Here is a 27081-nt window from a genome sequence, read left to right as displayed (position 1 = left end):
TACCAACTTCGAACATTCAATCCTTCATCAACCCCGAGTCTCTGCACGCTACCAAGTGAAGGCCGGGTCAACTTAGTCGCAGCGTCACGACAAGTGTTATACGCGAATGTAATAAAAGGGAGGATTTCATCCCAGTTCTTGTGATCAGAGTCCACGTACATCGCCAACATAGTGGTCAGAGTGCAGTTGGTACGTTCAACAAGTCCATTCGATTGGGGGTGATACGGCGTTGTACGACGGTAATCGCAGGTGCATAGTCGAAGGAGGTCTTCGATAACTTCAGCAGTAAATTGGCGCCCACGGTCACTGATCAGAACTCGAGGAGGGCCATGTCACAGGACGAGAAATCGCAGAAGAAATAGGGATACTTCGTAACCAGTGGCTGAGGGTATTGCGGCTGTTTCTGAATATCGAGTGAGATGGTCAACACATACCACTATCCACCGGTTACCGTTAGAAGATAGCGGAAAAGGACCCAAGAGTTCGATGCCCACCTGCTCAAAGGGTGTGGTCAGAGGCGCAATAGGGCGCAGCGGTCCAGGTTGACGGGAAGTAGGGAGCTTGTACTGCTGGCACTTGACGCAACTGGCTACATAGCACTGAATGACTTGACGCATTTTCGGCCAGCAAAAGCGTTCCTGTGTGCGATGAAGGGTCCGGGCGACACCCAAGTGGCCCGACGTGGTATCGTCGTGCATCATTTCAAGAACGGGAATGCGGAGGTTTTCCGGCACGACGAGGAGAAAGCGTGCGCCTCCGGGGTTGAAATTCTTCTTGTAAAGTAGGCCGGCATGAACGCAGAAACGCGCATCTTTTGAATCATGAGCGGCAGAGAAGAGCGGTGCCAAAGTCGGATCGTTTCGTTGTTCTGTCTGGAACAGTTGAGGGTCAGGAAACGTTGCCGAGATAGGCGCCAGGTAGTCATCAAAGTTGTCATCATCACTACCAGTTGATGGAAGCGGCAAGCGTGACAGACAGTCAGCGTCAGCATGTTGTCGGCCGCTTTTGTATGCCACAGTGAAGTTAAACTCTTGCAACCGCAATGCCCATCGAGCGAGCCGGCCGCAAGGGTCACGAAGATTTACGAGCCAACAGAGCGAATGGTGGTCAGTGACGATGGTAAAAACATTGCCATATAGGTAGGAACGGAATCGTTGCACCGCAAAAACCACTGCGAGGCACTCTTCTTCAGTAATGGTGTAGTTGCGCTCCGCCTTGCTCAGCGAACGACTAGCATAAACTATCACGTGCTGATCGGTGCCATGGATGAGCACAGCACCAACGCCCACGCCACTAGCGTCGGTGTGAACTTCGATGGGGGCAGAAGGACAGAAGTGACGTAGGATAGGTCCTGATGTCAGAAGGAATTTGAGGTGGCGGAAGGCAGAGTCGCAGTCAGTAGTCCAATTGAACGGTGCATCTTTGTGCAAAAGGCAGGTGAGCGGGTATGCGATGTCAGCGAATCTGGGCACAAAACGACGAAAATAGGAACACAGTCCTAAAAAGCTCCGAAGCTGCTTCACTGATTTCGGTGCTGTAAAGCTGGTTACAGCCGCAATCTTCTGAGGATCTGGCCGAACACCATCCTTATCGACTAAGTAAGCAAGAACAATTGTTTGGCGCTCGCCAAAGTGGCACTTCTTAGAGTTGAGGACGAGGCCTGCTCTCTCAATGCAATCAAGAATGGTGGCGAGGCGGCTATTGTGTTCCTGAAAGGTCTTGCCAAAGATCACAACGTCGTCCAAATAGCACAAACAAATTTTCCACTTGAGTCCACGCAGAATGGTGTCCATGAATCGTCCGAACGTGCCAGGCGCATTGCACAATCCAAAGGGCATTACGTTGAACGCATAGAGACCATCGGAGGTCACAAATGCCGTCATTTCTTTGTCGCTTAGGTTCATCGGTATCTGCCAGTACCCCGATCTCAAGTCTACTGAGGAGAAGTATGACGCCGAATGAAGACAGTCGATTGCATCGTCAATACGTGGAAGTGGATATACATCTTTTTTAGTGACGGCGTTAAGGCGGCGATAGTCCACACAGAAACGCCATGTATCGTCTTTCTTTTTAACAAGAATAACTGGAGCCGCCCAAGGACTTGAAGATTCCTGGATAACGCCACGTTGGAGCATGTCATGAACTTGTTCGTCAATAAGCTGACGTTCGGCCGGAGACACACGATAGGGCTTCTGTCTGATCGGGCGAGAAATTCCAGTATCAATCGAATGATAGATGCGAGATTTTGGAATCGGTGGCTGATGATCTCTGGCGAAGTCAAAAACCGAAACATGCTTGGAGAGCAGGTCTGTCAAAATTCGGCGCTCCTGTGCTCCCAACGCTGTGTTTATCATTGCCTGGATTCGAGACTCTGCAAAATGAGATGTTTTCTCTTCAGGAGCATGGTTACTTAGTGCCGCCACGTAATTCGACACACCTTCCTCGTAATGAGCGAGCCTCATGCCACGAGGCAACACGGCTGGCTCGTCTGAATAGTTTACAGTCCACAATATATTGAACACAGATTACGAATAAACGGCCTCCGTCATCACCTAATCAGAAGCGCTTTTCTTATGTTTCACTTTCGAGGTATGGCGTGGAACATAGCTTCGGCACTCTCGCACTCCCGTATATAGCAATGCAAAAAAAAAGTATCCCTTTGTCTTCGAAAACGACGTCAGATGTGAAGAATTATTTAATGAGTTTACTAAAAGAGGAATCAGTGAGAATGAGCGTGTGCACTGCGAAATGAAATGACTGAACAAGCGCATGAGTCTATTCTAAAAACTTGTATTGCGAGTAATCAAGTCGCGCCTTTTACAGATTCTCCTCCTCCTTTACACACACACACACACACACACACACACACACACACACACACACACACACACACACACACACACACACACACACACACACACACACACACACACACACACACACACACACACACACACACACACACACACACACACACACACACACACACACACACACACACACACACACACACACACACACACACACACACACACACACACACACACACACACACACACACACACACACACACACACACACACACACACACACACACACACACACACACACACACACACACACACACACACACACACACACACACACACACACACACACACACACACACACACACACACACACACACACACACACACACACACACACACACACACACACACACACACACACACACACACACACACACACACACACACACACACACACACACACACACACACACACACACACACACACACACACACACACACACACACACACACACACACACACACACACACACACACACACACACACACACACACACACACACACATACACACACATACACACGCACACACGCACATTTGTGATCGGCGCCCACCATCCCGGACAGTGTCGGAACGTCCAGTGCCGAGCTGCAATACCAGCAAGCTCATCATGGCACCCGTGCCCCCTGGCCACTCGGCTCCCAGAGCCCGTTCCTCCCGGAGTCGCAAAAGAGACATGATAAATTATATAGAAGAAAACTCGCACCACCCACGCGGCTTTCGTACTCACTCGCTACCGGCTTGGCGACTGCGCGGGAGCTAGGCCTCGCGCTCCCTCGGTGTGAAAAATGTGGTTTTCAAACTGAAGAAGCTTCTCCAAAGGGCGCAGAAAATGCGCTGAGCATGCCGAAAAGTTCAAACATGCTGCAGCGGAATTCAGCTCGCACTCAAGAAAGCATGCCGCAGGGCCTAGAGATCAAAATTCAATCTAGGCCTAGCACTTGTCATGTCCGGACAAAGAACGTCCCTTGCCACGAACGACCAGTCGTCCAAGAGCGGCCCCACGTTGGACGGCAGATATGGCGTCACAGCCGGCGGGTTCCTATACCAACTGCACGGAGGCGTTACTCGTACGCGACACGTGTCCCAGTGGCGCAATGTCGCAGCCACGGCAGGTTCGGAAGAAATAGGCAACGAACTGGGCACGCTAGGTGACAATTTATTAACCCTAACGCAAGAACACACACTGCGGAAGAAGCTTCTATCAGATAACATAGGAGTTCGGGTGGCTCATCGGGTCGTCGTCTGCCGGTAGGGAAGGTCGAGATCATCCGTCCAGGGTTTCCGGGTGCAGGCGAGTCAAGAGAGCCTTTCCCCTGAGGGGCACCGCGTTTTTTGCAAAAAAATCCATACCGAGAACTAATCGGTTGCTTCTCGGGACCAGACGAGAGAAGCAATTCGTTCCTCCTCGCTTTTGGAATGCTCCCTTTCCTAGGTTATCAGCGCGATGCTGTGGTGTCGCAGCATTGTATGGGGAGCAAGGGAAACGCTAAGTGCCTTCTCCTCCATCCTCTCCTGGCGAGCGCGCGTCGTCTCCTGACTCGGCTGAGCACGTCGCTGGTTAGAACGGACAGTCGGATATACGTGTATCCCCACAACTGCCTCATGTATAATACGCCAGAGAGGGTCGATCCTTCTTCTATCCTGTGACGTGATGCAGTGTATTTCTAGGACACAACGAACTCCTGAAGAAGATTAAAATCGCATCCTACCATGTTCGCTTTCTGCCTTTTGGGAAGAATTGTGCTGTGCCTTATGATTTATGTTGCTGGAGCTATGAAGTTTGAGGAAGAGCTGTATGACGGACCGCCATACTGAATCTCCGCGATCATCGACGTCTTCATTCCGAGAGCAGTGCTCCTCTGTGAGGGGAGTACATATATGCTGCGTTTGAATGCTTGTGCGTGCCTTCCAGAACTTTGACTTTTGTAAACGTGGGGGAATTGCTCGGGTGTAGCGGGCTCGCATTAAGCAAACCAGTGATCTGGGGCATGAGCTGTTCGTGTGCTCCTTTTTGGAAATTGTTTCATACAGTGAAGAGAAAAATCAGCTGTGGTTTAGCTCTGGTTAAACATGGATGGTAGAAAAACGTATTTTGCCTGCTACAGTATTCCCCTATAACGTCCTATCAGTGTAGGCTCTATATTACTGGGAAAATTAAGCTTTGCCTTTAACGGTATGACGCGAGAGCTACCAGTCCACATATAAAGTCCCGCTTTAACCAAGCCGCATGGACGTGCCTGCGTGTCCTAGGGGTAACGTGAATGTAAATGGCTCTGGCAGGCTGATTCTGATACTATCCTCCCATGTCACATTCATATCCTGTGATATCGTCTTTTTATCACTCGCATACATAAGCTATTTTCACCTCTATACTTCAAATAAAACTGCGCTGCCATAGTTATAAGTTTCCGTGTTCGTTTCCGCTCCGATGGAGTTTCCTACGCCTTTTTAGCGCATTAAGACCACAGGCACATGACTGAAAATCGTTTATCGTGGCAGTGACACTGGCACATCAAAAAACAGAGCCGCACCAGGGCAAAGTAACATTAGGCCACACGTACCGCACTAAAAGAGTAAGCGACGAAAAAGGGTGGTGTTCACGTACGTTATTCCCCTCCAGGTCAAAGTGAGTGAAGTTGAGCGTGATGCGGTACTGGGGCGAGGCGACGATCTCCCAGATGCAGTTCTTGTTGGACGGGTAGAGGTCCGGAAAAGATGGACTCGTGATGGTACCATTTGAAGCCTCGATCATGCCGCCGCACGCGTCTGAGGACAAACACAGAGGCGCACGTATGATCAGAAGAGCCCAACTAAGAACAAATTTAAGAAATTTGAGAGGAAAGACCGCAAAACAATGCATGATGGGAAAAAAAGGACTGACATGAGTTAATTCCAGGACGAAGAAACGTTGCAATTTCATCGCCATATTCTCTATTGCCACTATGCAATGGCTGGTAATGCCCCTGCAGGTCCTGTCTATAAAACGATAACCGTTTCTCCCTTTTGTAGTACGCACAGTCGCCAACCAATATTTATGTGGCGCGCGTGCTCCGGAATATATTTGCTCTATAGGATTGTCTTGCGACCATCCGGAGGACAGATACGAGTGACAGCACCGAGGTAATTTGTTCTCCACGGACCAGCGCCTTGCGAACTTTTGCTGCCGACTCAGCCTTCTTTACTGAATTCGAAATTTGCAAGCATACAGACGCAATCGGTTCCCAAATACTTAATGAACATCAAAATCGTCGCCTCCTGTAAACAATTACTAGCCGCAGTCTTTGAGGCTCTGCAAACCTTGGGATTGCCGCTTTCAGCTAATGAGCAGCCCTCATTAGCCATTTATATAGATTTTTTTTGTGCTCAGTGCAAATAAGTCGATCTTGTAAGCAGCATGCTCTGACGTGGAAACGCCGACGCGTGATTCTGTTCCGGACACCTACAGGGCTTATTATGCATACATTTATGCAGAACTCGTGAATTAAGTGAAAAAGGGGAGGGGGTTAAACAAGGTTATATCAAGGGGTCTCCGACGTTAGTGAAACTTAGTCACCTTTCAGTGTACCATGTCAAGGTCCTGGTTTATTGGTGAGTCAGTCGTGTTGTCACGCACCAGCCTACCATAGCATAACACACTGGGCGAGACTTCCACCTAGAAGTTTCAGTTTGACCTTGACTAAGCTCAGAGGTCACACTGATGGAAGCAAATGGTCCCCGGGTTTGTACCTGGAAGAGGAGGGCTATCTCTGAAACTTAGGGGACACTTAAGCTCCGCCTCTAATGGAACGACGCGCAGTGTTATTGGTCCCGTCCCCACTTCCGCACAACCCTTATGCCAAAGACCACATGACATATACATTCATAACCCACTGAGAAACTTTCTAACCACAACATTTGAAGATGGTCGTGTCTCCAGCTCCTGCGCCTGTCACCTGTTCCCTCTGGTGGATGTTTCGCGCAAAAATCATTTAAGGGCGCTTTGTTGCGCATGTGGCCGCCATACTCTCATATCCAACAACACGCAGTACGCTCAGCAAGCATAGTTAGAAGCATTGTGCTTGTGCTTGTTGTTCAGGTCACTAGTTTTTATTTATTGTTTACAGCGCTTACAGTACCCTAATAGGTATTATCGGGAGGTGGGGGGGGGCGATATACATAAATGTGAAAATCAGCAACAATGTTTAGCACATACATCGATAATATGTTTGTGGACACCACGGACAATGACAGGTTAACAACGCTCCGTTTCAAATAATCAAAGCAGACAAAAGAGAAATAAGGCATCGTTATTCATATTTAACAAGCAAGCTCAGCGCAGCATAAGGAACGTATCAATACCTAATCAACAGAAGAGATCAAACTGAAAGAAATACCCTGGGGACAGAAACATAGCACCAGGGGCGGGACATGAAGAGCCCAGGTGTGTAGGAAACGATGAGGGATCAGCGTTGACAATATTTTCCGGCATATTATTGCAGTCAGCGGTCGTATTTGGATAGAAAGTGAATTTAAATATATTCACCCTACACCTGTATTCTCGAAGTTTCATTAGGTAATCAATTTAAGGACACATATAGGTTGTGACTTAATGTAAAAGTGCTTATATATTGCTATTGCGGCCTGAAATGTGTTATAAAAAGACACAATTCGAGATATTTTCCTCTATTTGCTAGTAGCAGTTTTGGGGATACACGTGTACCCGCTCTCCTTCCTAGCCAGCGACGAGCGCAGCAGAGTCACGAGACGACGCGCGCCCGCCAGGAGGGGGTGGGGGAGAAGGAACTTGGCGTTTTCCTCCCTCCGCATACAATGCCACGACGTTACGGCATCGCGGTGGTCACTTAGGAAAGGGTGCATTCCAAACGCGAGGAGGAACGAACTGCTTTTCGTTTTCGAAAACCCGAGAAGCCACTGATTGCTTTTGGTATGAGAAGCAATCCGAATCCCGGTTTTATCCCTTTCGGTATGCAATACAGAGTGGGACAAAATCGGGGTGCTCGCGTCGGGAGAGGCTCTTTAGCCTCGTCTGCTCCCTAGACCCTCGAGTGGACAACCCTTCCCCTGAACGGCGGACGACCACGACGACTTGGCGAGCCTCCCGAACTCTATTTTATCGGATAGAACATTAGGGTGTTTAGAATAGGAGGCCCTATCGGTTAGGAGAATAGGGTAATTGCGGGGTGCGAGTGCGCGTGCCCAGAGTGATTACAGCACCCTTGACTATTCATTGCAGCACTCCGCGCGTGCGCATTGTTGCACCGCTATTACACTATCCCCATAAGCTGTATGGCACTCCTATTCTAAAACCCTCTATTCTTTCGTAGTGTGTGCTTTGCCTTGCGCTAGGGTTAATAAATAGACTGTTATCTAGCGTGCTCAATATTTGCCTATTTCGCCGGGACCTGTCGCGGCTGCAACTTTCCCCACGAGTTGAGGGCACGTGTCGTGTACAAGAAACGCCTGCACGTAGTTGGCACGGGAGTTCGCCTTCCCCGCCGGCTGTGTGTAGTATGACCCCATATCTGGCAGCCTAACGTGGGGCCCGCTCTTCGAACACTGGACGACTGCTTGTTCAGTTCAAGGGACGTTCTTTGTACTGACATGAGAAGTGTTTCACCTAAAGTGAACTTTGATCGCTAGGCCCAGTGGCATGCTTTCTTGAGTGCGAGGAGAATTCCGCTGCAGCGTGTTTTAACTTTTCGTCATGCCTAGAGCATTTTTTGTGTCTTTTAGAGAACACTCTTCAGTTTCAAAACCACGTGGTCCACATCGAGAGCGTGTGAGGCCTAGCGTCCGCGGAATCACCAAACCTGTAGCTAGTAAGGAAGCCGCGTGGTGGTCCGAGTTTCCTTGTATATTTTGTCTCTTCTGTCTCTTTAGCATCTCTAAGACTCGCGACTCTGGGAGCTGAGTGGCCTGGAGCCACGGGTGTCACGACGAGCTTGCTGGTATTGCAGCTCGGCACTGGGCGTTTCGACACCGTCTGGGACGGTTGGTGCTGACCGCAAATATGCTTCGTGCGGTGAGCGGAGTAAAGCCATCCCACACAGCTGATGTGACCATTTTTAATGAGACCATTGGCATACCAAGGCGCTATAGTACTGACGATGTTTGTGCACGCTTCTTCCTAGATTGTTCTAATCTAGATTAGTTCATGTTGAGTTTCAGACCTTTTTTCTTCCAGTTCAATTTGCACGCATTCAAAGTTTATCATGTTGTTTTTAAAGGGGTTGGCACATCAAGTTTTCCGGATTTATAAGCATGATATGATTTTCTCTTTATGTGAGTCACCCACAGCCAAAATGTGGACACAACAAGCCTCTTCTATATTTATCTTAATACAGCTCCAAAACGCCGTTAAAAGCTCTTTCGCCCGATCGAGACGCATTGTTAGCATCAATTTAATTTATTTACGTATGGTGCTAGTGCATACTAGTGACGTTATATTACAGTAACGCACGACAACTGCCAGCTGCTGCATTGGTGCTCGATGAGCTGATCGGTAGGGCCTCCGCTGGTGCATCGATATCGGAGTCCGAACGAAACCTTCTCACCAATGAGACTGTCACGTTTGATTACAAACACTGTTGTCCCTTGTCACGTTCGACCACAACACCGTTACCCCTTGTCAAGTTCGACAACGACGTTGTCCCTCCAACACCCCTCTATACCGACGCTCCACTTCCCGCGCAGTCAGGCCCCGAGTCCATTCTTCCCCACCCATCTGTATGCATCCGCGCCATTTCGTTCACTTCCCGGCAACTGCCTACTCGGCCTACAAGATCCGCACCTCCAGACACGCACACCACTCGGCCTCCAAGATCCGCACTCCTACACGCGAACACACCCGCTTCGTCCCACCATCGTGGGATTGGTCCACTTATGCCGGCGCTTCTCTCTCACAGCTCTCCCCCTCCCCCTTGAATGGTGAAGCCGGGTCAGAAGAGAAAAGTAACGGTTCGTGGTAGAGGACGAACTGATCGGCGTGGGCGATAGTTTGGCGACGTCGCATAGCAGGATCACTCAGAATGAAGTCATTGTAACCCATTCGCTTGACCACACGATAAGGTCCGCTTCGCCATGGCGCCAACTTGGCCGAAACACCTTTGGTCGCGTCACTCAAGGTGTGAGTATCCAAGAGCACGAGGTCACCTTCTCTAATGCTTGTTGGCTGCCGATGACGGTCATAACTTGACTTCTGGGCTTGCCGAACAGCTGCTTGATGCTGCTGGGCACTCCTGAGGGCTTCTCCAAGGCACTGCCGCAGTTCCACAGCAAGGGCATGGTGCGCTGCTTTTGGAGGCTCCGCGTCCTCATTGTCATCCGCGGGATCCCATGGAGTGTGCAACTCTCGGCCGTAGCAAAGCAACGATACAGTATATTCGACGACAACACTCCCTGCAATACGCATGGCAAGGCCAATCTCGGGGATATGTCGGTCTCAGTCCTTGTAGTTGATGCAGTATGCTCGTAAACACTGCTTGATCGTGCCATTGTCATGATGAACCATTTGGCCTGCCGACCGGTAAGGGACTGTATGCCGATCCGCAATTCTCTAGCGTTTTAAGAGATTGCGCCATAGTGCACTAATGAAGGGGTTCCCATTGTAACTGGTGATGGCCACAGGTGTGCTATGATGGCAGAAGACTTGCGCCAAGCATTCTAACATTTTTGCACTTGTGGCTGCTCGTAGATGAAACAGCTCAAGGAACTTGGTGAACTTATCTATAACTACTAGCAGATATTTGCGGCAAAGGGGCGTAGATGGCAAGGGTCCAATGATGTTCACACTAAGCTCTTCCATCGGCGCTGTTGCCCATTGATTGCTTATAATGCCCTCTGGTTTCTTGTACCGGGCTTTTGTGTGCTGGCATACACTGCAGCCTCGCACATACTTTGATATATTCGCCCGCATTCCGAGCCAGACACATCGTGCTACCACACGTCTCAATGTCTTGAAAAATCCACCGTGGGCCGCAGTGGGGTAGTCGTGCGCCATTTTCAGTGCAAGGTGTCTGAGGCGGGAAGGTAGCCATGTTACTTTTTTGTTGCCTCTCTGCTGGACGAGCAGTCCGCTGGGTGCCAGTTCTGTAGTTTATGCCAGATCCTGTAAAAGGTGGTGATCAGGGTCTGAAGTTGAAAGCATGGTCCCTTGGACAACAGTTTTCAGTTTTGAGAGATGCCTGTCGCAAGCCTGCTCTTGTACGAGTTATACTGTGTCGCTTAAGAGTGTAGTATCCTACTCCGAGGCAGCTGCGACGTTTTCTAGTGTAATGCTCCATTCAGATTCTGGTGCAACCTTGGGAAACAAATGTTTATGCAGACCATCACTTGGGTGTCTTTACACTGGAGGGGCGCTTACTGAAGGCATCTGCAGGATTATTTCCTAGTCCTCGCCTGTGCTTGATTCGGCAACTGAAGCCCTGCAGTCGGATGACCCAATGCTTGACTCTGGGTGAAGCTTGGTGATGGGGATGTATGGTCGCAATGAACCTCAAACTCTGTAAATTCAAGATACGCTCTGAATTTCTCCCCTGCCCACACCACTGCAAGGAATTCCCACTCCTGGACAGTATAATGGCTTTCAGACTGTGAGAACCCTGCTAATGAAGGAAGCAGGCCTCAGTTCATCAGGACCATCCTGCAGAAGCACCGCTGCGATGCCAATTCCGCTTGTATCCGTTTCAACCACAAATGGTCTGTTCAGGTCTGGGAGGCTTATAACTGCATCCTTAGCCAAGGACTGCTTCAGTACAGTGAAGGCCTGCTCTTGGCGCTCTTCCCACCGCCATGGTTCATTTTTCTTCAGAAGGATAGTGACTGGATGCGCCGTCAGTAACAAGTGTGAGATGAAACTGCGGTAATAACCAGCAAGGCCCAAGAAAGCCTGAAACTGTTTAACCATTGTGGGTCTTGGGTACTCTAGCACCACACGCCCTTTCTCTTCGTCCGGTCTACACTTCCCAGGGGAGATGATGTGGTCCAAGAACTTAAGTGACTGACGGCAAACCTGCACTTTGTCTGGGTTAATTGTAAGGTCAGCCCTGTCAATGTGGCGCAGAACCTCCCTCACATGCTCAACGTGGTTTTCAAACGTCTCCGAGTCGACGAGAACGTCATCCAGGAATGCCATATCAAAGTGATGATTGATTCCCTGTAGCACTCGGTCCATTAAGGTTCGGAAGGTTGCCGGCCCACCTGCCACACCGAAAGGCATCCTAGTAAATGCAAATGTACCTTGATGACAGATGAAGGCCGTTTTGTTATGTCGGAGTCAGAAACAGGAATCTGAAAAAATCCTTGGGAGAGATCAAAGCTCGAGAACCATGCTGCGCGACCCAGTTGCGCTAGCAGTCAATCCGTTCGAGGCATCGGGTATGCAGGTACCCTGGTACGTGCGTTCAGTGGCCGGTAGTCTACAGCAAGCCGGTAGCCTACAGACTTCTTAGCAATGAGCACAGGGGCGCTAGTCCAGAGACGCTAGTCCAAGGGCTAGTGCTATGTCTTATAAGGCCCTACTCTAAGAAGTCATTTACACAGCTCTCAATTATCTTCTGCTTTTTTACATTTACAGGACGCAGCCTGCACTTCACCAGTGCGCTATTCCCAGTGTCAATGCAGTGTTGAGCAAGGCTGGTGCATCCAGGATTTGTGGTAAATAAATGACAAAAGTCATTGAGTACTTTATGGATGCTTGGTAGTGGTTCAGGTGTGATGGCATGGTGCTTGCCTTCATCATTCGGAATGGTGCTCCCTGTGCTCGGAACCACAAGCACTCCTTCAAAGAGACTGTGAAAATAGTAAGACTCGCTGTCTCCCTCTATTACCATGCTGTTGATGGATCCTTGTTGCGCTCAGCGAATGGCACAATACACTGAGTGTCAGTCCCAACAGTCCAGCCACCCAGCGCTACATGAAGAGATATACCTGTTGAAATCAAAACGTCTCGGCCAAACAAAATGGCCCAACACAGATCTGGCACACACAGGAAGCATTGATTGCAGGTGCCCGAGGACCATTTTATGTTGCATTTTAAAGAAGTGGTGGACTGCGACCAACCTGTTGCCAGACGGAGTGCTCGCTCTTGTGTTCCGAGTGGCAAACTCGGAACACAAGAGTGCCACTCTGCCACTCTTGTTGCCGGCGTTCCAAGCAAACTCACACTTGAGCTTGTGCCTGGCAGGACCTGGAATATAGTCTGCCCAATCCGCACTTCCAAGAGAGGCTCCTTGTTGCAGGCCAAGGCCGCTACTTGCGGCGCAGTCTTGTAGGTGCTCACTGGTGTAAGAGGTTCCTTGTTGCCGGCCAAGGCCGCTACCTACCGCGCAGTCTCGTAGGTGCTCGCCGGAGTAGCACCTACTGGCTCCCGTTTCTCGAGCACTGGGAGCTGATATGTCCGATTCCGTAGCATCGGTAGCAGCGGGGCGGGCCGCTACTTCGACCCGTTGGGCAATCGAGGGCTAGGTGACCAACACCTCCGCAGCGATGACAAGTGAATTCCCCGGAGTTGTGCGGTTGGTATCCTTGCGGTTGTGACGGCGCTGGTGGACGTTGTCCGGTAACGAAAGCAGGCAATCTGCGCAGCTGGTCTCGGTGGTAGGATGGCTGTACCCCCGCGGGGTGCAACGGCCAGTTGGGTGCCGCCGACTGATACTGGAATGGCGCGGCTGCCGCCGCCACCATAGCTATGGACTGCGTTCCCGCGGTTCAGCCACGTTTATAGTCGGCTGGAAGGCTAGGTCCCTCGCTACTAGGTCGGTCCGAGGCGGCGGTGGATTGTATTGCAACCGCCTCTAATAATGCTCCATGAGGCCGTCAGCAGCCTTTGCCAACTCCGCAAGATTGGCAAACAGTTTTCCCTCCACCAAGTCTTGGAGCTGTGGGTGCATTTGTCGCAACACACGGTCGACCGTTTTTGGAGTCTGAAAGCTCGCCTCCAATCCGCTAGTAATAGGCCGCAATCGTGTAGATAAATTCATTAAAATTTTCTTCGGGGTGTTGCGTGCGGAGCTCAAGTTCCCGCTTCAAGCGGCGCTTCGCGTCAATGAAACTCTGCATGGTTTCGACCCTTGGAAGAAACCTCCGCTATGAAGGCCGCCGCAAATTCCACCCAAGACGCAAACGGTCTCACGAAGTGTCACCACAACTTCGCGCTGCCCTCCAGCGCAGCGGGCACGATGTGCGTAAGCCTTTTCTCAGCGGCGACACCGGCGACCAGGCAAAACGTCTCCAGTCGGTCCAAATACTCTTCGGGAGACTGAGTGTCACTGAACCCTGTGCATTTTGGAAGCTGACCTCCGGAGGAGATTGGAGCGCAGTCGACCGCCGATTAGCCCACCATCGTCGTCGCCGCCGTCACTGAACCTGCCGGCGTAGCCTCCGCAGCCATTAGTCTTCGTCGTACCGCCGCCGCGACTTGCTCACGCTGCATGACGGAGCCGTTGATTTGGCCCAGCAGATGTTGCAGCAGCTCTTCGGGCACATTCACAGACTCCCCATCTATATCTATGTTCATCCCGAACGAGCCCCCACTTGTCACGTTCGACCTCAACACCGTTGTCCATGTCACGTTCTACCACAACACCGCTGACCCTCCATCCCGACGCTCCACTTCCCGCGCAGTCAGGCCCCGAGTCCCTTCTTCACCACCCATCTGTCCCATCTGTATGCCTCTGCGCCATCTCGTTCGCATCCCGGCAACTGCCCACTTGCCTCCGAGATCCGCACCTTACGAAGACTGAACAGCCCCCAATACCAACGCCAAGCACAAGCTTAGTGCCCTGCTAGACTTCATGTCGGAGTCTGGCACCCTCAACCTCACTTACCCCCCCCCCCCTTCTCCTCTAGGCCTCAGGCCATCCTCATGAATAAAGGTTTATGATTGGATGAATTAATGAAGATCCGCACCTCCACACACGCACAACACTCGGCCTCCAAGATCCGCACTCCTACACGCGAACACATCCTCTGTCCCACCATTGTGGGATTGGTCTGCTTATGCCGGCGCTCCTCCCTCACAAGACTACAACCTGACTAGATTTTCTTTGTACTCAATTGCAAATACACTCAGGCAAATTAAGACCATATTTCATATGTTTGCGTTTTGACACTCAGTGGAAGAGGGAAAAACAAAAATGCAGCATTTCGGCATCTGAAATTTTAACGCAAAAGCTTTACTTCGCTATGTTCACAGACTGCGTCCTGAAAGTCGTGTTCGCAGCAGTTGCGGGTAATTGAGAAGTGGTAGAGGTCAACGAGTGGCGTCAATCTGTAGAGGCTGACATAATGTTGCTGCAGAAAAATAATTAGGCCAATAAGTTAATGATGTAATTAAATACAGGCAAAAAATGTAACAGTTGTCTGCAGCAGTTGTAACTGAGAAGTGGTAGAGGTTAATAGTGGTGTCAATCGATAGAGGGTGACGTAATGTGTCCAAATTAATAATTAGGCCAATAGGGTAATTATGTAATTATTTAGAGGCAAAACATGCTAAATCGTGTCCGCAGCAGTTGTATCTGAGACCTCGTAAAGGTTAATGAGTGGTATCAATCGATAGCGGATGATATAATCTTGTGTCCAAAAAAATAATTAGGCCAATCGGTTATTTATGTAATTAATTAGAGGCAGAAAATGAAAACGTCAAGGCGAAAATGGTCTCATTAGTGAACGGCTTGGCGCCACATTTGAATGTATCAAATACTAAAATAGTTAATTAAATCATCAATTAGGGTGACGTCAAAGATGTGATGTCACGCAACCGGAAGTAGAGCCGAAAAAGGGCATAGGAATGGATTGGAGCGCAATTTTTTTATTAGACTAAGCACTTAAACAAATGTTCTCAAGTCAGCCTAATTTGTGCAACCAAAACTAAATAACAGCAAATAAATTATATTCCTTCTGCAGCATTTTCAGTGCTCTTTCCTACTTAGAAGCAGCCATCTATCCATTAGCTCAAATTTTTGTTTCTTTAAGGGAACCATACTTTATGTTATTTTTTTCCGGTATTCCATGCCTAGAGAAAAAACTTTTTTTTTTTCCAAAATTTTCAGTTTTTTTCCGAACCCTCCCATCTCACGCGAGAGTTGACGGGGTCTTCGGTATCGGGTACTCGGCGCGCGCAGACACATCTTAGCGGTCTCCCGGCAAGGCGAGGCTCGTGGAAACGTTTCCTGCCTGCTCGTCCCGTCCTGCCTGCTCGTCCCGTCCTGCCTCGGAGGTAACCCCTGCCCAAGCGTGGGCGAACATTCTCTTACAATGTTTTTGGTGAGTTGGACGGCCTACCTATTAGCGCGTTTTATTGCGAGGTGGCGTTGTCTTTATTGCAGCAATAAATGCGTTGTCAATACTTGTTGTTCCTTTGTTGCCAAGAGCACGGCCCGAAGGCGTGCGCTCTCGCGATCACGGGATGAGGTCGGCGGCATGAACAGTCAGCCACAAACAGGCGGGGAAAACGCATTTGTCCACCTGTTATAACTCCGTCCGGTAAATCGTACTCTTTTCAAATCATCGTAGTACTTCTGCGGACCTTATCACTAGACTCAAACCGAGCCGCATATTTCTGCTCACGATCAAGCTAGTTTATGCTGCTTTTTAGTGTAGGGGTTCCATGCAAAACTGCCACATTCCAATATGGCACGGACTAAAAAGTCAAGCATAATGTTTATTTGACTTATCACAGGCTTGTTAAAAATGTTTCCAATAAATTAAGTGCCCAGCTAGCTTTAGATTAAAGGTAGTCGACGTGGGTGTTCCTTGACAAGCATAACACACAAGTATTTGTAAACTGTAACTGTAGTCACTCTCTGCACGAACCAGAGACAGCTATTGATTTTGAGATTTTTTTTTTATTTTGGAAACGTGATTGTGTGGCATTCTGAAAGGTCGATGGTAATTTTCTTGTCCTGACACCAGTAAAAATTGCAATTAAGTTTCTCTTTCAGCAGTTTCGAATCTATTTCACTAAGAATACTGCGGTGGGGACCACAGTCATCGGCATATAACCTGATTGAACTGGAACACCTGCTGATTGATCATCCACATATAAAATAAAGGAGCGGTCGTAAAACCAATCTTTGCGGAACACCTGATAAAGCGATGTTTCTGGTGAATTTACTACGTCTAGAACAGCACTGTTTTTATTCATTCAGACGCGGTATTAGCCTTGTCAGCAACCCATTCAGTATTTTAAGGGCAGGTAAGTTCTGTGTTGAGGCTCTGCGATAAAGACTCGGGTGCTTTAATTTTAATCTAAATATATGCCGCCAACTTGATTATCACTGTTATTGATTCGACAATACCGTTCGTAAATTCTGTTTGTTGCATGTCACATGAAGAACCAGTTCTGAATCCATGCTGAGTGCTGCTAAAAGGTTATTCCTGTGAGGATGATAAATTAGGTTACTGTATATTACACGTTCAAGAGTTCAGAAGATCACACTTGTTAGAGATATATGCCTTTAGTTGCTTTTGTTTGCTTTATTTCCACTTTTATGCACGGAAACATTTGCCCGCTTCCTAGTCAAAGGGTAGTTTTGCTTGGGGCGTGTTACGAAGGTTGTCTAACGTAAGGTGACCAGAGAAATTTTCTGTGCTGAAGGTTTGAGCTATCCGAGCGACGCTGGAAAAGCTCTCAATGCGCCGGAGCCGCTGTCTCCGTCGCGTATATATGTTTTCGCGTACGTGCAGCACACGCGTTCTTCGCTTGTCAAAGTTGCATCCGTTATGACAACTTTTTCCGCGCAGGCGTTCTTCTCTTCGAATGTCCCTCTTTATCAGAGCATATCGCCTCAGTTTCATTCTACTGGCTCGTGGTATTAGGACACGATTACTGTACGCTACACTGTAACATATCATGCAGCATAAAGCATGGCTAAGAGCCAGCGCACCAGGAGACGGTGCGCGAACGGCTTTATCAAAATAAAGCATTTTCGAATGCTCTTTTCTGCTTTTGGATGCTCCAGCGAAGCAAGCAAAATTTTAACGAAATCTCCGAGATATTTACCCAGCGGTACGCTAGGTTACTATGGAGATATCTGGAGGAACTCGCGGCGCACTTGAACAACGCCATACCTCCAGCAACTGGCCCAAACGGGTGTTATTTCCTGTAGAGCGGGCAAGAGGTAGCCATCTTATTCCCACAAAACCTCGAAGAACAATAGGCACTCTCCCGGCGCGAGGAAAAGGAAAAGCTGTTGCGACAACCTATTGGGCTCGCTGTGCCGAAAGGGAGATCGTTATACCCTCATTTTACGCGAAGCTCGTTCAGTCGAAGGGGCGTCGCGTAGTCCAGATAGAGAAAAAACAGTAGGAAAAAATACGCACGCAGTTTCACATCAAAATTGTGAGGCAGTAATTGTTCTTTGTGTCGTGTTCAGCGGCGTGTCATACTTCCTGTTTACATCCACTGCGAGCGAAGTTGGAGGCTAGTTTGCGAAATGGAGTCCAACCCACGACGTATGTAGAGTCTTTGTCAAAAGTGTAGAGCCCAGAGGGTCTGCTTCTGAGCCACTTCGTTCGACTGTAATGCTTTGCCAGTGCTCCGAATCTCCTGATGGCAAGATTTTTATGCTACCCTCTCCGTGGGAATGGCCTCCGCTAATGCTAAAGCAGCATCACTGCGCCGCTCAGAAACAGTCCCCCTGGGCGCTACAGGTTTTTTTTGAAAGAAAGTTTGTTCATTCTTAAAAAAACAGCTATTACATAAATCATACAGAAGGAGGTCCTAGAGCTCAAGGCTGTATCGGGACCTCCTTCCCGCTGGCAGAGACTGTATGTCACAAGCTGCCTCACCTATACAGCGGAAGTTGCGGGATCTTCTGCCTCTGATATAGAGCGAAACTCACGGGACCTCGTCGTCCTCTCAGCAGGCTTCGACATGACGGCGGGGCAGCGACCACGCGTCCTTGACGCGGGAATTTTATACTCTCGGCACGCGGCCGAGAGCGGCACTGCGCTCTGGGAAGATCCGTCTTCCCGGCCTCTCTCGCGGCCGCTCAGGGAAAGCGTCGTGTTTCACCGGGCCTGCGATAGACGCATGGTTCTCCTCACCTGTAGGGCCGCCGCTACCGACAAACTCAGCCTTCGACGCCTCAATTGACAAGAAAGCCGTGAGAATTCCTTTTGCCACAGAGTGTTGTTAATTCGAACATTGCTTTCGCCTTTGTTAACCTTTATCTGACTTCGTATTATTTTTTCGCTGTGTTTTCTATTTAACCCTTTACCATACTTATTATATCTGGGATACTTGCTTTGTTATCTTTATAGTCTTCTTTTTATCGCAATGTTTTGTTCTTTGTGGGTTTTCCTCTTCTCATTTAACTAGTCGTCTTTTATCACTATCGTGTCGTGGCGTGTTTTCTTTTTTTTTTTTTTGCTGTACTGTGTTAGTATGCAGTGTAATTTGAACTACTATCTATAAACATTCAATTGTTTGTAAAAGAACGGGACCTTCTTGAACTTATTCCTCAATCACCCACCGACACACGTACTTCACGGGTTGACCGGCCTAACTTTTAAATGTGTTCTCAAACCTCATACGACTGGTAACCGTAAAGGGAATCTCGTGCCTCTGTTGACCGTAAAGGCGGGGGTTTGTTACACTGTACCTCCAATTGTATGCCGTTCGTTGTAAGTGCAGGTGTCCATCGAGAACTGACAAACATTGAGCCTTCCTTTCGCCCCAAACAAACCTACTAAATAAGTTTAACACTGTATCAAACTTTGTGCCAGTCTGTCAACTGCAGACATTCGAGGCATGAAAAGGCGCTTTAAAAGGCACTATCACACCTTATCTTCAATCAAAATTTAACTGTCCTATTATTTTTTGTAAAGCTTCCTTAAATGCGATATGGCTACATTCTTGCGAATGTTATTAGGTAGGCTCTCTCGGTATCCATAGAACGCGCCTCGGCTCTATTTCTGAATGAATGAATGAATGAATGAATGAATGAATGAATGAATGAATGAATAATGGCTAGATGATTGGAGAGGCTCGTCTTCTGCATCCATCTTATGTCAGCATGTCTTGGAGCCGTGGCTCAGCTTTTGGCTCTGCACAGGGCCTACTCCTTCTGCCGCCGCCTGTGACTCGCTCCGCAAGGCTCTACAGATCACGTGAAGCGTGACGTTAGACCTTGCGCCGGCCAAAGACCACTTCCCGCCACACGTCGCGGCCGACGGCGGCGACGACGACAACGAGGATAACGCCGGACTTTCTGCACCACGGTATCCCCGAGCTTCGCGTAGAAGATGGAGCCTTGAATGAAAAATAAGATGTACTTTTTGACACGGCAGACTTCCTGTCATTTTGCCTTGTCAATGTTTATGAAAAAAAAAAAACAATGTATAGAGGCACGTGTAGATTTGGGCAGACTAGAGCAATCTGGGAATTTGGGTTAGCGTTCCGGTTATGGTATATATATCACATGGTTGGCTGATTACCAAAATAAAGTTGCAGTTGAGCGCATGTGTGTTACGTGTTCCTCCGCCCTTGTCCGGCTGCAAAAACTATAGCAAAGTAATTCTTTCGCATTAAGACAGGTTGCCCAAATCTGGGGGCTACGTACATCCAACGTTACTAGAACCCCCGGTAAAGGACGCTATATTGTCCACTGATGGCGGGCAGTACACAACGTACGATGGGACCACGCAGAGTCCACAAGGGGTTCGCGCTGATCCCATTGTTTGACAGTGGATACAGCGAGTATCCTTACAAGAACACGGGAGACGAAGATCTTGTTATGAAACTCCGGGCAGTTTTCGAATCTGCGTTTCCATTTCCTGACCTGCAGCTGCGACTTCGACCGCACTTAAGTCCCTTGATGCGCAACAAGTTTGCAACACTCTCCTGTTATCGGTTAGGTATTTGATGCTATATCCACCGGTGTGAATAGCACACATCGTCCGCATGTACCCTGCATGTACTGCCGGCCACCATGCAGTGGATAACTGTGTTTCTCTCCCAGTGAGAGAGAGGAAAATTTTCGACGTTGGTCGCGATGATCGCCGGCTGCGCTGTACACTACGGCCTTCTCTTTCTCCCTGTGCAGAAAAGAAAAACGGCCCCTTGTGTTCCTTCCATCTCGAGGGTATCGATAAATGTCAGAGTAATGCGGTTTTAGCGCAAACAGCGAACAGTTGTCAAACTGCGCGATGAACGCTCTTAGATGAATATGTATAACAGGAAACCAAAAGTATAGTTGAAATTTTCAGAATAAAAGGTTTACCAGGAAACAAAGCTCTAAAAAGCTTCATTCGTATGTGTTCCAATTGACAGGCGCTCTCTAGTGGATGGAGAAGGAATGTCTTGCTTTTCCGGCAAAAACAGAACGTATGCCTATCGTGGTCACTGTATGCCTTCGGTGCCCTGCTGTGCTTTTCTTTCAAGGTTGCAGCCCTTCATACGCAGCCGATTCGATGCGACATTCCGCTAAAACCACTGGATATACCATAGAGAAGCTTCTAGTGCAAGGCAATATTCTTATCTGGGCGAACCTCGTACAGCTGGCCAGCGCAGGCAGTTGGCCCAAGCCAGGAGCCCAAGTGACGTGCTCCTGACCAACACTACTATGTTGTAACAAGTGCGAGTTTGAAATCTTCTTCATTTTTCAGGTTCTCTAGAAACGATACATATAGCGGCTCAAATAAGGCGTGAATGGCCGTGGTATAGTGGGATGTTATATCTCCATCGCTGTGCGGCATTAGCACCGTTTTCAGAAAACGCATTGGCTGCCATGGCTACAAACGTAGCTTAGATCACCAGAGGAGCCACTGGCTAGCCCCGGTGCTAACTCATTCATTAGATAGTGCTTTTTTTTTTTTGGCCTTATATGCGGGGTAGCACGAACAGTTATGTGCAACTGCGTTGCTGATTTTTACCACGTGAGTTGTGCTGTACTTCTTTTTGTTGTACCGTACTTTGCTGTGTTGACGCTATTTGAGCTTTCAGGCTACTAATGCTAAACAAACCTTATTATCCGAAATAATTCGGGTGGGCCGTCTGCTTACTCAGAGACGTGCTAAGCAGAAAACAACAACTCTATATCAAGGAAGCTAGCATGTGGCGTACGCACAGGGCAGCCATATCTCAGCAGGTGCGCAAAAGGAATAAATTTGCAGAGCGTACCTTCGCACTTCTTGCCGTCCGAGTGTAGCTCGTAGCCGATGTTGCACTCGCAGCGGTAGCCGCCCAGGGTGTTGACGCAATCGTGCTCGCAGCCGTGCTGGGTGTTCTGGCACTCGTCGAACTCTGGAAATACAAAAATGCTCCGCTTAGAACGTTAATAAAAAAGGAGAGCGGAAAACAGCCAGGCTCAAGAGTGTTTCACGCAAGCAGAAAGAGAATTCTTTTCGTGCTACAGTTTTGATCTCGAGACTGGATTGAAATGACTAGAGAACCTTTTCCGTGCCCAAGAATTCGTTGGCGGGATGCGCTACCCTCTCTGTGACAACACCTCAGCAAAAATTTCAAGTTTTCCTTTTCCAATCATAAGTGGTAACGAAACAATCAAACGAACGCGGCGATGAATGGGGAATGCATATTGGATGACGGAATCCAATTTACCGCAGTCGCTGATATGCCCCTTTGGAAGACTAGTAAATCTCAGAGGAAGCCTCAACCTTTTATGCTTCACCGGTGCGGCGCAAGTGCTGCAGCATCATCCTACTCCTCTGCCGCAGTTCTGCAGCAGAATGCACTGGGCGAAACCGAGCGTCGCACACGCGGTGTGTTCCCTCTTGTTTCCCGAGAAGTTCTTTGAAGCAGTACACATCCATTTGGGATCGTTGTCTCGACACCTTGTGGCTGTGTGGAGCTTTCTTGAATATAACTTTTAATGACAACGCAAGCGTGTAAAATAGTGATATACTGTTATGAGCATATAGATGGGGTTGGTCTAACATTCCGATGACTAGCGAAATTCGTGCTTTGTGCACAACACCCTTAGCTACTTGTACTTATGCGCCAGCAAAAAATCTAAACCAGAACAATGCAACACCACGCAACGCTTAGAGAAATCTCGGATTTAAAGCTTATCTTTCGCACCGAGTAGCTAGGACTGCGACAGAAGACAAACAGCGTGCACTTTTGACAATGACTGAGGCAAATGGGAATGCTAAGATGCTGTTATGATGATATTCAGAGGCACGATTTATTTTTCCGATGCGCAGACATATTTTGGTTTCCAATACTGTCCTGCGCTCGCGAGTAGTTAAGAGCAGCACAGAAAACTAGTATGGTACGTTTGTGACTATAAATAGCAAAAACCCCCGAACCTTCAGATGTAAACTTTATGCTAAAAAATTGCATTTATAGACAACTGTGAAATAAAAAAAATACGCTTGTAAAGAATTTTGTGGAATTAATCCGCAAATGGCTGCTGAAGTCAAGGGATATAAGCCATTAGTGGTTTCATTGGCTTAATGAGGAGGTGCTGCCGGCGAAGAGGCACGCTGCAGATTAAGTCTAAAACAACAAAAACAAAAGTAAAAGGTGTTTCGAAGAGCTGATGAAACTGCCGAATGTGTACCATAATGGCCTAAAGAAATGTGAGAAAAGATGCTGTAGATTCGCACGCGGAGAGCCTCAACGGCTGTGTGCTCCAGAGAGGGGAGGGCAGAGGAGTGCTATAGAAATTTGAAATCCCTGCTGGACAGATATGCTGGACTACGTGTCTATAACCAAACCGAATAATACATACAGACGTCGCCAAGTTCCACGGCGTGTCGAGAATGTGATGTGAGGTGCTGTTATGTCTTTCCTCTCTCACGCCATGAAATATATCGTTAAATGACACTGGAGATGACTTTTTTTAGAGGAAACAGCTTCGAGTGATGATGCAAAGCAAAGAAATAGGCACAACTATTTTTATTTTTGAACAAGGCTTCATTTTCATCAGGAGGGAAATGAACGAGAACTACAAAAAAAAAACAAAAACATTGTTCGATACCTCGGGAGTAAACAGATCGGCCAGCGGTGCCAGCCCGATCACAGGAGGAAAACATACCAGACATAATATCAGATGACGCCATGCCAACGTGGGCGTACGCGCGCCCAGGGACTATAGTGCGTCCGCGACGGATCCTTCAAAAGCGCACGCGTACGGGCGGGTTGCTATTACAGACGGTTTTAATAAACGCCATTACATGGTGTCTTGGCGACCTTGATTGGCGACGTGCCTGCTAATTTATACCGCTTGTGCCCGGTCCTAGCCGTTCCTGTTTACTCGAAGAAAATGCAAAGGTTTGCTGCCTTTACGGTCAGCGTGTATTTCTACAACAAAGACGATGCAGCAGTTTCAATCTGACATTTCCGCGCTTTTCGAAGCGTTCTACTTACAGCGTCACGTGAAAATTCAAGTTCTGGTCACCTACGCTGTCAAGATGTTTCCGCATGTCTCGAACACTGGTTGTGCTTTTGTGTGCATGTGCTTTTGTCTTGTGTGCACGAAGCATGCTTTTCATCGAGGAAATGTCGTCCCTTGTGCGCTTTTCTTCCCCGCCGGGGTGGCGCAGTGGTTACGACGGCGCTTGACTACTGTTCCTAAGGGCATCGAATCCCGGCGTTGGCGGCCGCTTTTCGATGGAGGCGAAAAGCGCCCGTGTGCGATGTCAGTGCACGTTAAAGAACCCCAGGTGGTCGAAATTCCCGGAGTCCCACTACGGCGTCTCTCATAGCCTGAGTCGCTTTGGGATGTGAAACCCCACAAACCAAACCTACAAACCAAATCATTTTTTTGTAGGGTGCTTTAGTCTTGCACTGTTTATCAATGCATGCGCAGTCCTGTGGAATATATAAAAAAAATAAATGATCTAGTTACATGCATTTCTACTCTCAAAGTCAGCCAGGAAACCGAGAATTGAGGAATTTGGGGAAGCTGTTGTGGGAGTTCTGTCTTGGTGCCGGGAAGAACCGGGCCAAAAATTTTGTGATGGGCGAAACCTTGCGCGTACGCGTTTATTTTTGTTGGTTTGACTGTTAGTCACTGCGACAAGGCGCTGACAATGCAGCCGGTTGACTGCCGTGCGATACTATTAATTAATCATAACGGTGGTACTGTGCGGTCTGCCATTTTGTCTATTTCTCTTGTCCATTAGCTGGTACACACATGCTTAGGGCCTCGTTAGTGGCCGCTCAAATGGTCGGAAGGCGGCGCCTCTCGCCGATCTATTATACTGCACAACACGGTCACGTGAATCCAGCTTCAACGAGCCTAACGGACTGCCAACGAAAACTTTGTTCCATCTGACGATGAAACTGCTTTGTTACATCGGATTTTAACGTTGCGCTCAATATTCTTCTTTTCATCTTCTGAACCAAAATATTTCCAAATGCACCTTGGGAGAAATCAGGGATAAATACAGCAAGATCCGTGGTCTCCAAGCTCAGACGCTACTTTAAGTTCCTGGCTGCGTTCCTGAAAGAGTGCCAGAACTCTGCCTTCGATTTCCGTTACTTCTAATCGGTCCGGTTTGCATTATGCCAAGAAGTCGTCGACATACCGGACGATGCCTACGATGCGCCTATCCTTCGCAAATTCCTTATTTCAGAAGCCGCCAGTATAAACCACTATGGTTTTGTAAAACGTATTGCAGATTACACGATTTCGGACATCATTCATGCGGAGCGACGAAGTTGCTGGCTGGTTAAGGCTCGTTGCAGCGAAACCACCATCACCTTTTCTCACCTTGCAGGATGTCGAAGCAAAAGGCTAGGGTAAGGAGCATGTACATGATAACATGGTCGTATTTGAGATGATCTTCAGTTGTATTTTCAATGAGGTGGTAGTAATGCAGAATGAGTTTTAGCCTCTTCGAAAGAGTTCAAATGTCTTTGCAGCCGTATGGCTGCGCTTAGGTGGATACCCATGGTGGATGCCATATCGCTGATTACCAACGTCATGATGCGCAAACTCGTACCCAGATTTACTGAAGCGAATATGGTTTTATGGATGCAGGAAGAGGGCTTGCCCATAGTAGAGCGTTCTGGATGCAACATGTAGCTCTATTCTAAATAGGGCCCCTGCCATAAGTCTCGTCGGGAGCGCTAAATCGCTAAAAGAACGAACTTTTTCCCTGACGCAAAAGGCTCTGAGCAGGCGTACTGCATACAAGCGCATGCAGAGAACCCAGGTACCGGGCAGAGCAGAGAATTCGCCATGCGCTCAGCTTTATCGATGACGAGAGCAAGAAAATCTCAGAGCTTCATTCACGGTACAACGGTAAAATGCTACAAGCAACGCAAGCACCCTATGCCACAGCTAAAGAAGAAAGCTATGGCAGCTAAAGAAGTGTCACAAAAACCGCGTTGTAAAAAGCTACGTTTCGATATGATAGAGCTGCACGGGCGCCGCTGGAAGCCTATACACAAGCGCACACGGGTGTTTGTCACGCATCCGTCAGGAAGTCGCGTCGAGCTTGCTGCGGTCGACGGTTTAGAGCCGGCAGGGGACAGCCCCATTACACTCGGCCCGTCAGCCGTGTTCAGCGATTGAGACGACAGCCACTCCGAACTTTCCTTTCTGTGATCGCGCACTTTTCGCGACCGTGACGGTGTTTGTTCTTTGCTAGAAGCTGCAATTTTCCGCATTGTGTCTGGCGCGAATTAACTCGACAGCAGTGCCAGACGCACTTATCTTCCCTCTCCATTTATCTTCCAACGCACGTCAGAGACGCCATTAATGCCTCCTGGCTTCTCTCTTCCCGCAACAGACGGCACGCCAAGATGCCGCCGTCGTTTGGAATATTTCCCTCTTTCTCGCTACATGTTTGCGACAACTGCAGTGGGGAGTAAGCCCGTGCAGGGGGGTGGCTGAATTGGCAGCTCGCGGCACGAAATAGAGGGTTGAAAATTTAGGGAGCGAGCATATGGGGTGATATAAGGTCTACATGAGCACTGTTTGCTAATCCTGTGTTGCGTCTCAACATGGCTTTTGTTGAGGGAAATGTTCTAAGCGTTCAACATGTTCTAAGCGTTTTCTCTTAGGGACAGCGTTGAGTCTTTTTGGTGCCTGAGTACGGCGCCTGGTGGATGTCAAGAAATTACCGACTGCGTTGTCAAAAGATATCCTGGTGCGTAATTTGGTCAGGACGTGGCAGTTGTGTTAGCCAGTAGGTGCCTGCCTTTTACAGGTCGTTTAAGTGAGCAGGCCCATTTCGAGGCTGAAACCAGTGTTCGTTTCACTAACTAATATATATCGTTCATTCGGGACGC

At 48.5% G+C, this 27081-nt stretch overlaps 1 protein-coding gene across 1 annotated transcript in view; it reads right to left on the bottom strand.

Annotated features, from left to right (window-relative positions):
• Positions 1–27081, bottom strand: part of LOC146182644 (protein tolkin-like) — an 803125-nt gene that overhangs the window by 62147 nt on the left and 713897 nt on the right. Inside the window, exons 11-12 of the mRNA XM_084608884.1 lie at positions 21997–22119; positions 5479–5639 (exon numbers count right to left, since the gene is read on the bottom strand). Coding sequence (XP_084465010.1) covers positions 5479–5639; positions 21997–22119 — 284 coding nt within the window. The remainder of the gene's footprint in view (positions 1–5478; positions 5640–21996; positions 22120–27081) is intronic.

The sequence above is a fragment of the Amblyomma maculatum genome, chromosome 7, assembly GCF_055883805.1.
Source record: "Amblyomma maculatum isolate TAMU_Amacu chromosome 7, ASM5588380v1, whole genome shotgun sequence".
Classification (NCBI taxonomy): Eukaryota; Metazoa; Arthropoda; class Arachnida; order Ixodida; family Ixodidae; genus Amblyomma; species Amblyomma maculatum.
This window is presented reverse-complemented; position numbering and strand designations above follow the sequence as displayed.